Source organism: Stylophora pistillata, chromosome 3, assembly GCF_964205215.1.
Source record: "Stylophora pistillata chromosome 3, jaStyPist1.2, whole genome shotgun sequence".
Classification (NCBI taxonomy): Eukaryota; Metazoa; Cnidaria; class Anthozoa; order Scleractinia; family Pocilloporidae; genus Stylophora; species Stylophora pistillata.
In genome coordinates this window covers 41,500,792-41,515,451 of record NC_142521.1, presented here as the reverse complement: position 1 = coordinate 41,515,451, position 14,660 = coordinate 41,500,792, and the positions used below count along the sequence as shown (strand labels likewise).

Here is a 14,660-nt window from a genome sequence, read left to right as displayed (position 1 = left end):
GAGGTGCTCAGCTATTGTTTGGACTTGGGTTTTACCATACGGCTTAAAACCCAGGGCGATCCTTGTTTGGGACTTTCAAGGGGTCAAATATTGACCAAGCAGATATCACAGGCAGACTCTCCTAAACCTATCAATGTTGGTCTTAAGAGCTTCTACATAGTTGCACAGAAGATTCTCTAAGCCCTGATACTGGTACTCTGAGGCATTCATGTTGAGCAACCACAACCTTCCATCTTCTTGAAGATCTGCTTTCAGCCTACTGATGGAGGACATTGTTTCCTCTGCCTCATCTAGCTGCCCTTTGGTGTACTCAATTGTTGGCGCGATTCGGGAAAAATCCACAACTCCCTTTTGAAAAGCCTTACTCGTGATTAAGAGATGCGGCAATACTTCTTAAAGAATGTACACTTAATTCCGATGAACTTCACATCCTTCACCTTTGTAAACAGACCCTGAGAGGTTGCGTCGTCATCCTTTAAATAGATCAAGGTATGAGAGATACGCATGTTGTTTATTTTGGAATTTGGAAAAATTGTACCCACCCTTGCATAAAACAACCAACGTGAGTCGCGACTATTTGCGTGACAAAAAAGAGACGCTGAGTAATAATAATGATAATAATAATAAATGACAATTTATATAGCGCCCTATCCAAAAGCTCTAAGGCGCTTCACAATCAAGGTAAAAAGTAAAATAATAATCAAACATAATCATTCATTAAAATAACGCTTAAAAAGATAAGTTTTAAGATTACGCTTAAAAGCGTTAAGATCTCTACTACATTTTATGGTTTCAGGAATGTCATTCCACAGCTTAGGTGCAGAGACAGAAAAGGCGCGATCGCCATAAGATTTCAACTTGGAGCGAGGAATCACTAACAAGTTCTTAATCGATGATCGCAAAGACCTAGCAAGCTTATAAGTTTCTAACAAGTCACTGATATAACTAGGGCATAAATTATTTAAAGCTTTAAAAGTAAAAAATAGGATTTCAAAAATAATCCTCTGCTCCACGGGGAGCCAGTGCAGTTCCCTCAGTAAAGGAGTAACGTGATCATGCTTGCGACCACATAAGATCAGCCGTGCCGCACAATTCTGGGCTATTTGCTTTCTATGAACTAAATGTTTCTGAAGACCATAAAACAGAAAATTACAGTTGTCTAATCTGCATGTAACGAAGGCGTGTACTAACGCCTTAGTACTACTAACTGACAAAAACTTTCTAATCCGAGAAATATTCCGGATGTGAAAAAATGCAGATTTACAAATAGCCGAAACTTGACGTTCCATATTCAACTTATTGTCTAAGATTACACCTATGTTCCTGGCATAGTTCGAAGGCTGTATAACAGATCCATCAATCGCTGTAAAAGAAGGAAGCTGAGAAGCAGACAGATTGCCCGATCCGATGACCAAAAGCTCAGTCTTATCACCGTTAATTAAGACTGGGAACCAGTGAAAGTAGCTCGTGACGCTCAGGCAAGAGCAAAAAAAAAAAAACATGGCGGCAAGAACGTGTCAAGAACGTAACACATTTTCCTTTGAACCAACTGCATTGCCTTGAGTAAATAACACAACGTAACTCTCTGCTCTGATGTAGAGTATATGGTCGAACCAACTTTCTGTCCGACAAAGCAATAACTGGAACGTACACAAGCCCTGTATGACTGATACGTATTTTTTGCATGACGAGTAAACAAGCGAGAGGAAGACCCAATTAACGTTGTAAGTTTGTAGTTAACAAATCGCCGACTTTTTTGTGCATTTCTTGTTAAAGTTCAACAACGGCAATTCCACGTGTGACAACTAGTAGGCCACATCTTTTGCTATTAAATTCGCTTAGGCATCATCCCAGTGGTCGATTTGAAAGAGTATTGTTGAAGCCTAAACGGTGATTTGTTCAGTTTAACGCCATCATACCTTGAAGCGGAGCCAGAAGAGAAGAAAGAATCCAGCTTTCGGTATTTGTCCATTTCTGCCTTCCGTTTCTTTGATGACATAGTCGTGCAGAACCAGAAACTCCGAAAACAAGAGAATCCGATCGCGCGACTGAAACAAACACTTCGTAAAAAGCGCGCGCATACAGGACGGTGACTGACTACGCGTTTTCATTCAGCCTCACAGTGATTTTAAAGTCACTTCACTTTAAAAGGTGGAAGAGAGTTTGTGTAATAAACTATTGGTTTGTTTTCATTCAAAATTTTGTCATTTGTTGCACTTTTACTTTCTAATGTTTTGGTTTTGTATCAAAGTAGCCGGGACACAGACTTGCAGTAGCCCTTAAAGACAGCCCTGAAAATTAGTAATGTATTTTCGCTTCCTCTTAAACATATAATTGTAAAGCGCTCTTGATCAGCATATGTAAATACGCGCTATATAAATTGGAAAATTATTATTATTATTATTATTATTATTATTATTATTATTATTGAGAGGGTGTGCTCTATCAGAGAAGAAAACACGGAGCTGATACAAAGCTGTCAAGCCATCTGCCAATTTGTTCTCTGTCCGACCATATACCGCACTTATCTGTAACTTTTTTTTCTTTATTGAAAGTTAAATTTCGGAACAAGCCAGCAGCCAAGTAGTAAGCAAATAAGGTTTGCAAACATGCCAAGCGTCGTAACTGACGTCATTATAACGTAAGCATGGATGAGAACCCTAAAAGTGAAAAACGAAATGGACAGTCCTAGTTGTAAAGACTGATTTCCACGGTCAATCAGTTCCTTATGCTCGCTTATGCATGCAGGCTACAATAAACACTTAATTTACTTCCATTTTAGCAATTCAATTTTCTTTTCGTTCGCTCGCTGTGCTAGTTATATCATACAAGAGTGAGGTGCTCTGTTTTATAAGGAAACCGAGAAAACCGGCGTAATTCTTTATTCAAAATCCCCCAAAGAACATTTAAATAATAAATTAGTTTTGCATGAAAAAGACCCCCCACTCGATAAGTTTTAGCATCAGGACCTCAAAAATATTCTTTTAGTCAACCTAATCTAGGTTTCTTTGCACAAAATAAACAAACATGAATCAACCTTAGCTCCCATGTACTGACATACTCAAATTCGGAGGGTTCATTACAACCAAAACTGATTCCCCTGGATTTCATAATAAGACGATTATTGTAGATGGATTCTAATCTCAATAAGTTAAACCCTTTACAGCTCGAGATTTTCGCCAACTCGTGGTGATATGTTTCGTTGCTACCACCTTTTTATTCCTCAAAGCTAAGATTGAACTCGAATCACATCAGCTCCGTGTTTTCTGTTTAGTGAAAAGAAGAAGGAAACTTCGCTGACAAAAATGACGAAATAAATTAAAAGAGAAAAAAAGGCTTTATTTTAGGGATGACAATAAATAACGATAGTTATTCCCCAGGAAAGTGTTCCAGAATACGCAAAAAGAGTCAAAGTGTGCGCCCAAGGCGCTGCTGATGATCTCGCGGCAATGCAAGCATGTGTTACTAACATTAGAGGGTGGATGTTAATGGACAGATTAATGCTTAACGATGACAAAACCGAATTCATTATTTTAGGGACTAGGCAGCAACTGCCAAAGGCGAACATTGACTCTGCGCGTGGGAAATGCAACAGTTCCTTTGTCTTCTGAAGTCAAGAATTTGCGTTGCAAGCTTCACAGTCAACTCAAAATCAACACTCATATTGATAAGACTTGGAAGCTGGTTTTTTATTTATATAATATTAGAAAAATCAGAAAATTGTCAGTTCCGAAAAATGTACAAACCTTAGTAAATTCCCTTGAAATCAAGCCTCCTGGATTACTGCAATGTGGAACATTCCTTGTCACGTGCAAAACTACTTTCACTTGAACTGGCAGCAAAATATTCACTCGGTAAGGCAAAAAACATTCAGTACTTAACCGAGGAGAAAAACGATTGTCTAAATATGCTAGTCAACTCCCTTGTAATTTCTAGACTAGACTATTGTAATAGCATTCTATATGGGATACCAAAGTATCAAAGGGACAAACTACAGAGGATCCAGAATATCGCTGCTCGTATGATAACCGGAACACGAAACACTGACCATATTTTAAAGAATCTACATTGGCTGCCAATCGAAGCAAGAGTTAATTTTAAGATATTACTTATAACTTATAAGATCTTAAATGAGCAATCTACTAGTTATTTAGAATCTCTTCTACAAGAATACCATCCATCAAGAACACTGAGATCATCAACTCGCTTACAGTTATACATCCCACCTATTAAATCCAATTCCTATGGTGGACGCGCTTTTTCAGTATCTGCACCGAAACTATGGAACTCAATTCCCAAATATATTAAGAGAGCGGAAACACTTGAAACATTCAAAACTAAGCTTAAGACATTTTTGTTTAAAAAACATTACTGTTAATTAATTACTTATTCTTATAATAATCTGATGTTAGGCGCATTGAGATTAGAAATGCGCCCTATAAGCATCTACTTATCATTATTATTATTATTAAATATGCAAAAGATTAAGAAAAAGATTTAGCCAAGAAATTTTAAGATTAAAAAACGAACACCCAGTTCCTTCGGTTAGCAATTCAAAAGACTCCTCAGTTGCACCCTGTTAGCCAGCCTACGCGAGACAACCACATTGGTGAGCCCAGCGTTTTGCAATGGTAAAGGGCTAGATGACTTTGGTATTGAAGCCTGTTTGCAAGTGATCTTGGCTGACAAATGGGTCTTCTTTCCTGATCCGGCGAAGGTAAAACGCAAATGCTGCTCCGGCGATTAGTGCGCCGAGTAAAATCATTCCAAGTGCTAAAAGGGCGATCTCCCATCCTTTCATGCCGTAAACTGCGAAATACACATGAGAAAAGAAATCGTCAGTCATGTGATATTTGATTCTTGTCGATCAGTTGAAAGCTGTTCATAAATCACTGGTTCTGTATTTCTTTACCTATCGGTATTTCTTCAAAAATCCTTCACGCGTGGAGGGAAAGCAGAGCACAAACAGCTCTCCATGCCACAACCAATTTAATGACCTGTAACATTTTTATCACCTAACTTTTTAAGATGAGATTAACATTTGCAAAGTATATTAGCAGTGCTTCAGTATGATTTGAAATAGGTTGCTACTTCGGTACATCACCCGCCGGAGAGCGACTTGAGTGCGACTTTAGCGTGGTGACCGCGACTTGAGCGCGGTGAAATATACCCGGTGACTCACAACGGAATACCCGCTGGAGAGCGACTTGAGTGCGACTTTAGCGTGGTGACCGTGACTTGAGCGCGGTGAAATATACCCGGTGACTCACAACGGAATACCCGCTGGAGAGCGACTTGAGTGCGACTTTAGCGTGGTGACCGTGACTTGAGCGCGGTGAAATATACCCGGTGACTCACAACGGAATACCCGCTGGAGAGCGACTTGAGTGCGACTTTAGCGTGGTGACCGTGACTTGAGCGCGGTGAAATATACCCGGTGACTCACAACGGAATACCCGCTGGAGAGCGACTTGAGTGCGACTTTAGCGTGGTGACCGTGACTTGAGCGCGGTGAAATATAACCGGTGACTCACAACGGAATACCCGCTGGAGCTCCGGCGTGTGCCGGGTCTTATTGAAAGCACTATTTTAGTAACTCTTTGTGGAAATTTGTCTCGCTTAATCCTCCAAATCTGACCACCACTAGGCCATAAACCATTTTTAAAGCACATTAGACATGATGAGAAAAGTACCTAAATGCTTCTAGAGATCTCACAACCTCGTTCTCATGGCCTTTTCCTGCCCCACCCCCAAGTAAGGCCATGAGAACGAGGCTGCAGATTTCAGAATTAGAAACTCAGCTTAAAGTTTTCCTTCTTGTTCCGTTCTTCTTCCTTACTTGTAGAGGTGGTCGTGGTGGTCGTGGTGGTCTGGGACCAAGAGCCGTCGCACGATAGCTTGGTGACGTCATTAGCCATCGCCAGGATTGTGTCAGTGGTCTTCTGTAGGAACTGAAGCATTTCAGGCGTCACATGACTCAAACTGTCGCAATTCTGGTGGTAACACGATGTCATGTATCCTCTTTGATCGGCTGTGTCACTGAGGAAGATGGCGCTCATTGACGGATTATAGCTCCAAAAAGACACGTGATCACTGCGTAAGAAATCCCCATACCAGTATTCATCTTGAGGGGATGGGGGACCGTGAAATGGAAGGTTTACTTGATATATTGTAGTTTTGTTCCCGAGAGCTAAGTGAAGGATCAAGAAAGGTAAAAGATCACATTATCATATTATGAAATTGACCAATCGCGGGTAAATTTTTGAAAAATCGTCTCAGCAATTCTTGTTGATGTTAAAATCATGAATTACTATAATAATTTTTTTCATACATCCCCCGTTTAGTGATCACGTAAGGAAACTCTAATCAACCTTCTGAAATCTACACCGGAGAAAAATGCGATTCTCGTCACGAGCGTAACAAGAATGATTTAAATCTGAGATCCCGCGAGGAATCGAACCCAGACCCTCGGACTTCGCGCTTCAATGTTCTACGACTGAACCACAGAGACTCTGAGGGGAATACGACTATTATTAGCTTAAGATATAACACTCGTCCTGCATACTGCAAGGGTCTACAACGTCAAACGTGACAGGAGAGTAAATAGAACATTCTAAGAAAAAATGACATATCTTAACATATTGCGCGACTCAATTGTAAGTGACTCTTGAAATACGTGCAAATTATGAGAAGAAAAAAAAAGCACTGATAAAAATAGAAGGCACGCGCATTTAATATTTCCCTTAAGCACCTTCAAATAAGGCTCAAAGTCATGCTAATGTCCCTTTGATTGCGATTCACCACTGAAGATCGGTCCGTCACTTATCAACTACAAGGAGAATGATTTAATTCAGATGATTTTAAAAGAGGAAGTTGGGACACGGACATCTGACAAGGGAAGAGAACCAAGTCAGAAGACTGGATGAATGCTTACCAGATTTCACTTGACTGTAATGATACCAAAATGAGTTCAGCAGTGCTGCATCATCCACTCCTCGACCAACCATGGAAAGGAAATTCCCTCGGAACTCGTCCTCTTTGATCTGATGGTAAATTTCCGGCGCGAGTTTATCTACCCCAGGCGGGAGACGCTGCGAATTAGACGTGGTGTTATAGTTGAACATCGTGTCCATGATTATCGCTCCCTGAAACTTTCCGTTTGACTTTAAAGACCCATTATAAAAGCGTGTGAAATTTGCGACAAAAGCGCGACTTCCACAGTCGATAGAGCCACAAGCACATCTGGGCGTGACCGTTTGGTTGGAACAATACAATTCCCATTCCTCAAAATCAAATGCAACGAACACAACGCTAAAACTACGGGTGCAGTTGGAGAAATCTGGCGAAAGAAAAAGAAAGCAAAGAGCTTAATAGATCATTTTTGCCACCCACCCACTGAAGTCTCATTCCTCGTAATTTTTTGCGGAAATCGAAGACATTAAAAAAAAAAAAAAGAAAAACAAGAGGTACTGCAAATGGCAAAAATCGAACTTCTTTACATATGTTATCAGCGGTTTATACTCTAAAGTGAAAATGTCTGTTATAGTCGTGAAAAAGAGATTTTGTGCTGTTCTTTTGCAGGTTGAATTTAAGGATTCTACATTCTTCTCGTTTGCTGCTGCCACAAGCTTCAGTCTTCAACTCTCTATAAAATATGTCCTTCCCTCCCTCCCCTCTCAAAAAAAAAATAATAATACTACACCGTTTCTGCAATGGCCGCCCCCCTCCCCCCCTCACGATACCATTAACATGGATTTAAATATTAGTCAGCTCTCTGGGTAAATGAATCATGCTGCCATGGTATCCCATGGATACATTCGAAATTTGATAGATTGCCGAATCAAATAAAAAATGCTGTTATCCGGGTTAGTACACAATACACACCGTCGTCATAACTCCTTCGAGACGCTTCTGGAATGTTTTTTTGTTTTTGACGCCGTCTTAAAGGTCATGTCTCCAGTACATTTTCCGGTGATATAAAGATTATTCTATGGAAAGTCCGCACGAACGGTTTATGTCCACGAGTTGTAATGAATCAAATAAACGAACAACTGAGCGCAGCGACAGAGTGAGTTCTTCGGTGCAACGTAACGAGTGAATAACAATTGTTCAAGCACTTTCCATGGTATGATGTTTCTTTTTTTCATACATACTGATGAGATTTGCACTGTGAAGTATGAAGCGAGCGACAGTGAAAATATATCGTACATCCAACCAGAGACACGAACAATAGTACTTCATATTCTGAGTAGATGTGAGATAAAAATATATCTGCGATGGTACAGTTTGCTTTCACTATTTTAAGAACCCTACAGGAAAGCTGTACACGTGATAAGCACTGCTCTACTAACAGTTATATTAACACATTAACAGCTTACCCAATGCTATTTCAGATGCTAGGATGATTCTCTACGCAAATGATGCTGTATCATTTTGTGCGGGATCAACTACAGCTGAACTAAAAGAGAACCTGGATCTTGGTTTTATGCAAATTTGTAACTGCTACCATGACAATAAGCTGACCTTGAATTTTGAGAAAACGAAACTGATGCTGACTGGAAGTAAAAATGTACTGACATCTTTTGAGGACTTTCAATTTAAAGCTGATGATGATGTGATCATTGATCGTGTGAAATATTTTAAATACCTCGGAGTGACCATTGACGAAAAATGGAATTGGAGGCCTCATATTCGAAATTTGATCAAGAAGTTAGGTCATCGTATCTGTATTTTTAATCGCATTTGCCATATGCTTGACGAAAAGACTCGCCTTGCGTACTACAATGGTTTGGTGTTACCTCATTTAGACTATGCGGATATAATATAGGGCGATCAACCAGGGTTAAAATCGGAAATGGAACAGCTACAGGCCTTCCAAAATAAGTTTGCTAAAAAGGTCTATGGCAAGAAGGCCTCCTTTAAAGAGGCAGTTAAAGAAGTAACGTGCTTGCCTTTGGAATTTCGGCGTCGTGCGCATCCTTGTGTACTTGTTCAGAACGCAATAAAAGGAATCATTCCTGTACACTTTGATAACTTTAAATCAACACTAAATTCACATGGTTACAACACCAGAAATGGACACCTTCCACGCTTTGGCAGAATTAGAACGGAATGGGGACGACGCATAACATCTTATCAAGCGACAAACGAATGGTTGGCACCCGCCTGAGTTGAAAAAGCCTATATATGCTACCATTAATTTTTAAAAGACACATATAATTATTTTTTAAAATTACCTTATAAACCTTAGCATATTATTAATTTCAGTATTTTAATCTTAGTGCTTTTATATGCTTCTTTACATCTACATGTATCTACAAATTATTTCTTTCTTTTCTTTTTAATCTAATCTAAATGTATTTTTAGTCAGAGGACCCACCTGAAAACCACTCAATGTGATGAAAGTACCCTCTTTAAATATTATTTATCATTATCATTACTATTTCTAACGGCGATGCCGAGGGGAAAAAGAAACGTGCGACGTCGGCCTGTCTCTCTCTGTTTCCTGTCACTGATAGTGCTACGACAATAGATAAAACACGCTCGCAGGTAAACTGAAAATTAGATGCAAATATTGTGCAAACATTATGTCGTCTAAGGTATGACAATCTTCGGTCAAAGATAACAATGATCCTTCGGTTCATTTCTGGTCAGTTTGTCATTTTTCGTTATGAAAATGCGTTGCAAAGCCCAAGTTACGTTGCCTGAATGTGCATTTTATCTATGGCCATAAAAGCAAATAAAACACCTAACCGGAAAATTTAAAACACCATTCCAAGAAAATGATCATGTAACAAAACATACCTTTGGCGAGCTGCTTAGCAACTTGCAACATAGCAACCACACCTGAGCCATTATCGTCAGTACCATGTGACGTAGTCCGCATCGTGTCGTAATGAGCACCGATCAGAAACAACCTGTCGTCAGGCGAGCCCGCGAGTTTGCCAGGGAGCATTCCGACTATGTTTTCTCCAGTCGCGTACTGAAAAAGGCAAACAGTATTCTCGCGAATAAATCTTAAAATGATTTGAAATATAATACGTCTTTTGCTAGAATGGGTCATTTAAAAGGAATCTGTGGACTTTGCCATTTCTTTTGAAGTGAAATGACAGACAAACTAACACATTGACTGACTGACTATCGTTGGGCCTGCAGTCAAGATGACCAGGTCTTCGACAAGGCACTTTACTCCTGACAAGGCCTCTCTCCGCTCACGAGTATAAATGAATACAGACAAACTATCAAGTAGACCTTAGGGGTACCCTGTGATGAAATAACTTTACATCCAAGAGGGGAGGGGGAATAGAGTCCTAAAGTGTGACGTCACGTTGCCATGACAGCATTTTTTTCTGGTCTAAACAGTTTAAACTCATACTTCAAACATGGCGTCTTTATCGATATGCTCACTCGTTTCTTTCTTTTCTGGAGAGCAGAAATCGCTTGATCGCGGAGAAAACCACTTCAAATCCGACCATGTCCAAAGCTTTATTTATTCCAGGGGAGTTATCAAAGGTGAAGTCCAAGCAAGCATGAAAAATAAGGACTACAAAGTCACAGTAAGTTGCCAATTTGGGATCACAACACGTATGTTCAATTCGAAGAACTCCCAACCCCGATTTCACCTCCAATTTAATGTTTATATTGCGGAATATATATTGCAACTTACGTGTCTGTTTCGAATTATCTTTTTATCAGATTTATCTCGATGAAAACCTTGAAATAAAAACACAGAATGCGAGTGTCCTCGCGGCGAGTTCAAGTGCAGTCACGCGGCAGCCATATTTATTTATGGCATCCATAACCTTAGCAGGACGGACCTGGAATGCCAATGGAAACGAAAGCGAAAGGCAGAAAGCGTACAGTCTGCAAGCCAGATGTTTCCAGCGCCACCGAAGAAGAAGGATTACAGCCCTTTGGCGCGCGATCCTAGCCGAGAAGATCGGATGTGGCTGTACAGCGAACTAAAGCGCTATGGCAAATTTACAGGGACCTGCTGGATCTTGAGTCCCGAACCACAACCTGCTACCCCTCTCTCGATCAAGACGATTGAGGATATCATTTACTCAGAAGGTTTCCTTATGGCATCTACGAAGGAAAAACAATTAGAGTACTTGATTGAGAATGCCAAAGTAGAGGAGCTAGCTAGAGAACCATAAATGTTGTGAGTACCCTCACGGCTGGCCAGCGAAACAGCCCTGCATGGCACCAAGCTCGTAGAGGCCGCCTGACTGCTAGTAATTTTGGCTCCGTCCTCCAGGCAAAAAGAGTTACACCGTCTCTTATCAAGCGACTACTTGGGGAATACAACTTGAATGGAGTTAAAGCAATTGCATGGGGACAGGACAATGAGACTGAGGCCCTGAAGTCCTTCACCAACATCACAAACTTTACACCTGTACAGACCGGCCTTTGGCTACTCGAGTCGGGAGTTCTGGGTGCTTCCCCTGATGGACTTGTGGGAGACGACTCGGTGATTGAGTGTAAGTGCCCCTACACACATCGAAATGCGACAATCAAGGAAGCTTGTGGGCACAAAGACTTTTACTTGGAGGAGAAGGAAGGGAATTATACGCTGTCTACCACACATGTTTACTGGCATCAGTGTCAAGGCCAGATGTTCCTGACTAAGCGCAAATTCTGCTACTTTGTTGTATGGACCACAAAGGATAGTGTTGTTATCAAGATTGAATGAGATGAATCTTGGGAGCACAATATTACTATCTTGAGTGATTTTTACTTTCATCAACTATTCCCAAAGATTACCGAGGGAGAACTTTGAAAAGTGGTGCACAGATGCTGGACATAATCAAAGTGGGGGGGAGGGGGGGGAGTGGGAGCTAATGTAAATAGGCAGTAGCTAATGTTAAAAGGTATTTTTTTAAATTTCATACATTAATTTCTTAATATAACATTACATATTCTACACTCAGATAGAGACACAAGATAAAGAACCCACATTTTTCCATTTAGCATAGTAACTTAATAATAAATTACATTCTTCCTGAAAGCAAGCTTAAACAATTTTTTTTTGCAACCAATGGCTACTGGTAGCTGGTAACACTTATCCTGGTTACTCAACAGGGCCCAGGTGCATAAAACTTATGCCACGCTCAAGTAGGCTTGGATAGCAATGCAAAGGGAAGGGGAGGGAGCCAAAACAAAATCCATGCAGCACAGGTTATTTTTTCTGACTACCTCTCACCATCCCTTAAAGCTAATTTAAGTGTGGCTTTAGTTTTATACACCTGGACTCAGGCTCCCAGCTTCACAGACACAAAAGTAAAACCTTTCAGCCAGCACGACTTTCACACTTGGAACTACTGGACGAAAGAATTCCATACTGGTCACATGCCCCTGACCTGGATTTAGTTGAAATGACAATTTAAGAATGTCACTGGATTTCATTATAATCTATTTTCACAGAACACATAGTAGTTTGTATTAATGAACATAAAGGAGATGAATATCAGAAAAATGTAAAACTGACCACATCATATTTTTGACCAAAGCTATGTCAATACCATTTGATCTGTTACAGTAGGGCTTCTAGTAATACAAAAATAATATTAAAAACTCATTGTACTATAATTTAGTTGAAAAAAAGTTCTATTCAGTCAAATTCAAAGTCTTCGCAGCCATCCTTGATCAATGGATACTGCAAATTAACAAGAGCTGAGCACAGTTGGCATAGCTTGTCAGCATGGCACCTCAAAAATGCTGGGATGAAGCCAAGGATGCGAAAACTCTTAAGTCTTGCATTTGCACGCTCTACGTGGATGCGACATCGAGCTATTGATTTTGTCGCCCTTGCCTCACTCTCTGTAAACTTTCCATTGTTGAGAAATGGTGGTATGTTCACTGAAACACCTCTTGGAACTACATCGCTGATGAGAAAACCTTTGTCTGCCAGAACAAGATCACCAGCACTCAAATGTTTACAAAACCCAGACTCTTTAACCATGACCTTGTCACTGACTGAGCCAGGAAAAAGATCACTAACATAGGTTATAACTCCATTTTGGGCCAACCCCTATAATGACTTTGAAAGAGTTCATTCCCCTGTAGCTGGAATTTGTAGCATTCTGCTGCGACATGAGCTTAGGTGCAGCAATTTCAATGTCTGTACAATCAATCACAATGCGGCAACTGCTGTACTCAGTGAAAGAGGATGGCAAACACATCTTGTTCTTTTCTCTAGATGGCACGGTTGTCATGATGTCTTTGAACAGGAGAGAATGCAAAACATGGACAAAAGTTAGTACTATGTTGGCAACAGTTGCAACACTGCATGAAAACAACTGGGCTAAATGTAGATTGGTATAATTTTGTTTCAGTTTCATCAGAGTGATAAATATCTGGTCCTCAAGTGTGATCCCCTCAACCTTCCATCCAGCATAATAGTTTATTTCACCCTTGAATCTTGAAACATATCCCACAACAATATCAAGAACATCCTTAGTGGGTAGACCTGTCTCCATCCGTATCACCTCAGGGCTCAAGCTCTTAGCAGAGTAGTGTGCACTATAGTAACTTGACATTTCCTTGTGTTTAGCAAGTTCTGTTGAAGTCATATCAAGCTCTATTGACAGCAGAGCTTCTTTGGAACTTGTCTTTTCCTCTTGTGAGCATTCAGTGGAACATGGTTCAGAGTTCTCTTTAATCTCTTCAAGCACAGATGCTACAGTTGGTAATTTCGTGGGCTCGGCAGACACTTTCCGTTTTTTCTTGGGGGTAGGTGTACTGGGAGGTGTTGGTCCTGTACCTGGCAGCAAGTCCAAACTATCAAACAGCTTGTGCCTGTTTCTGTCACTGATGGTTGGCATATTTTCTTTTCGCCCATCTTTAAAGTGACAACTGCAAAGTCGCGAATGTTTGCTGGGCTTTCTATCTCCTCTCCTATAACAGAAAAAGACAGAAGCAGTTACTATACTTGCGCTTAAAAAACCCAAAGTTTAGTTGGTCACATGCTTAACCTTGTAGTCTAAGACGTGAATGCGAAGCGAGTATTTCTCTGAGCTTGTTACTTAATACTAGTTAGTGTAAAAGCTTTGATACTCACAACTATCATATAGTTTTTAGTAACTAAATAATCTTAGATCAAGACTGAAGACAAGGAAAGGCAAAGCCGCGAGAAAACAAATAAGACAAGAAAGAGAAACAGCTAATCGTGAATCAGTTTGAGATAAAAAAAAAAACAGCTATTTCTAATCGATGGTACAGCATCGAAATATATATTTTTCGAAAAATACTCACCTTACAAATGATATCCACTTATCATAGAGTGTTTTATGTTTTTTCTGGTCTGGAAACGAAAAGAATCGGCAGCAGTGGCTTTCAGATGTGTGATTGCAATCTGGATGAAAACACTGGCCCATCGCAAACTTCGTCTCCGTTGCGTTTTGACTCGAATTATTGCTCACCAGGTGCTTTTGTCCGCTTATTATACTCTTCAATAGTAAGGCCAAAGGTTATCTTGATTCTCTTTATCTTATTTCTATTATTGGAGGATAAAATGCGCTATTATAGCTCTTGAAGTGCTCAAGGTCAACGACAATGTGTCACGCTAGGGACGCCATATTGGTTTGTTTAGACCACAGAATTCCGGTGCTATGGAAACGTGACGTAAGCACTTTAGGACTCTAAAGAGGGGCGGTAGATCA

The 14,660-nt window shown here is 40.2% G+C and overlaps 3 protein-coding genes and 1 long non-coding RNA gene across 4 annotated transcripts; 2 read left to right on the top strand and 2 right to left on the bottom strand.

Annotated features, from left to right (window-relative positions):
- Window positions 1-2,750: 2,750 nt before the first annotated feature.
- On the bottom strand, window positions 2,751-10,078 carry LOC111328956 (uncharacterized). Its single transcript, XM_022933512.2, has 4 exons — window positions 9,805-10,078; window positions 6,935-7,339; window positions 5,840-6,190; window positions 2,751-4,809 (listed from the first exon to the last, which is right to left on the bottom strand). The coding sequence occupies exons 1-4, from the start codon at window positions 10,061-10,063 to the stop codon at window positions 4,640-4,642; spliced, it is 1,185 nt and encodes a 394-aa protein (XP_022789247.2). The 5' UTR covers window positions 10,064-10,078; the 3' UTR covers window positions 2,751-4,639.
- LOC148736146 (uncharacterized) lies at window positions 7,926-10,038 on the top strand. Its single transcript, XR_015998544.1, has 2 exons — window positions 7,926-8,125; window positions 8,394-10,038. It is a non-coding gene; the product is annotated as an uncharacterized LOC148736146 (long non-coding RNA).
- A 153-nt stretch (window positions 10,079-10,231) lies between the features above and the next one.
- LOC148736145 (uncharacterized) lies at window positions 10,232-12,486 on the top strand. The gene is made up of 2 exons (XM_088752609.1): window positions 10,232-10,556; window positions 10,696-12,486. The coding sequence occupies exons 1-2, from the start codon at window positions 10,383-10,385 to the stop codon at window positions 10,963-10,965; spliced, it is 444 nt and encodes a 147-aa protein (XP_088608735.1). The 5' UTR covers window positions 10,232-10,382; the 3' UTR covers window positions 10,966-12,486.
- On the bottom strand, window positions 11,859-14,386 carry LOC148736144 (uncharacterized). The gene is made up of 2 exons (XM_088752604.1): window positions 14,254-14,386; window positions 11,859-13,896 (listed from the first exon to the last, which is right to left on the bottom strand). Exons 1-2 carry the CDS (start codon window positions 14,373-14,375, stop codon window positions 12,996-12,998), a joined length of 1,023 nt encoding a protein of 340 aa, XP_088608730.1. The 5' UTR covers window positions 14,376-14,386; the 3' UTR covers window positions 11,859-12,995.
- Between the last annotated feature and the right edge of the window lie 274 nt (window positions 14,387-14,660).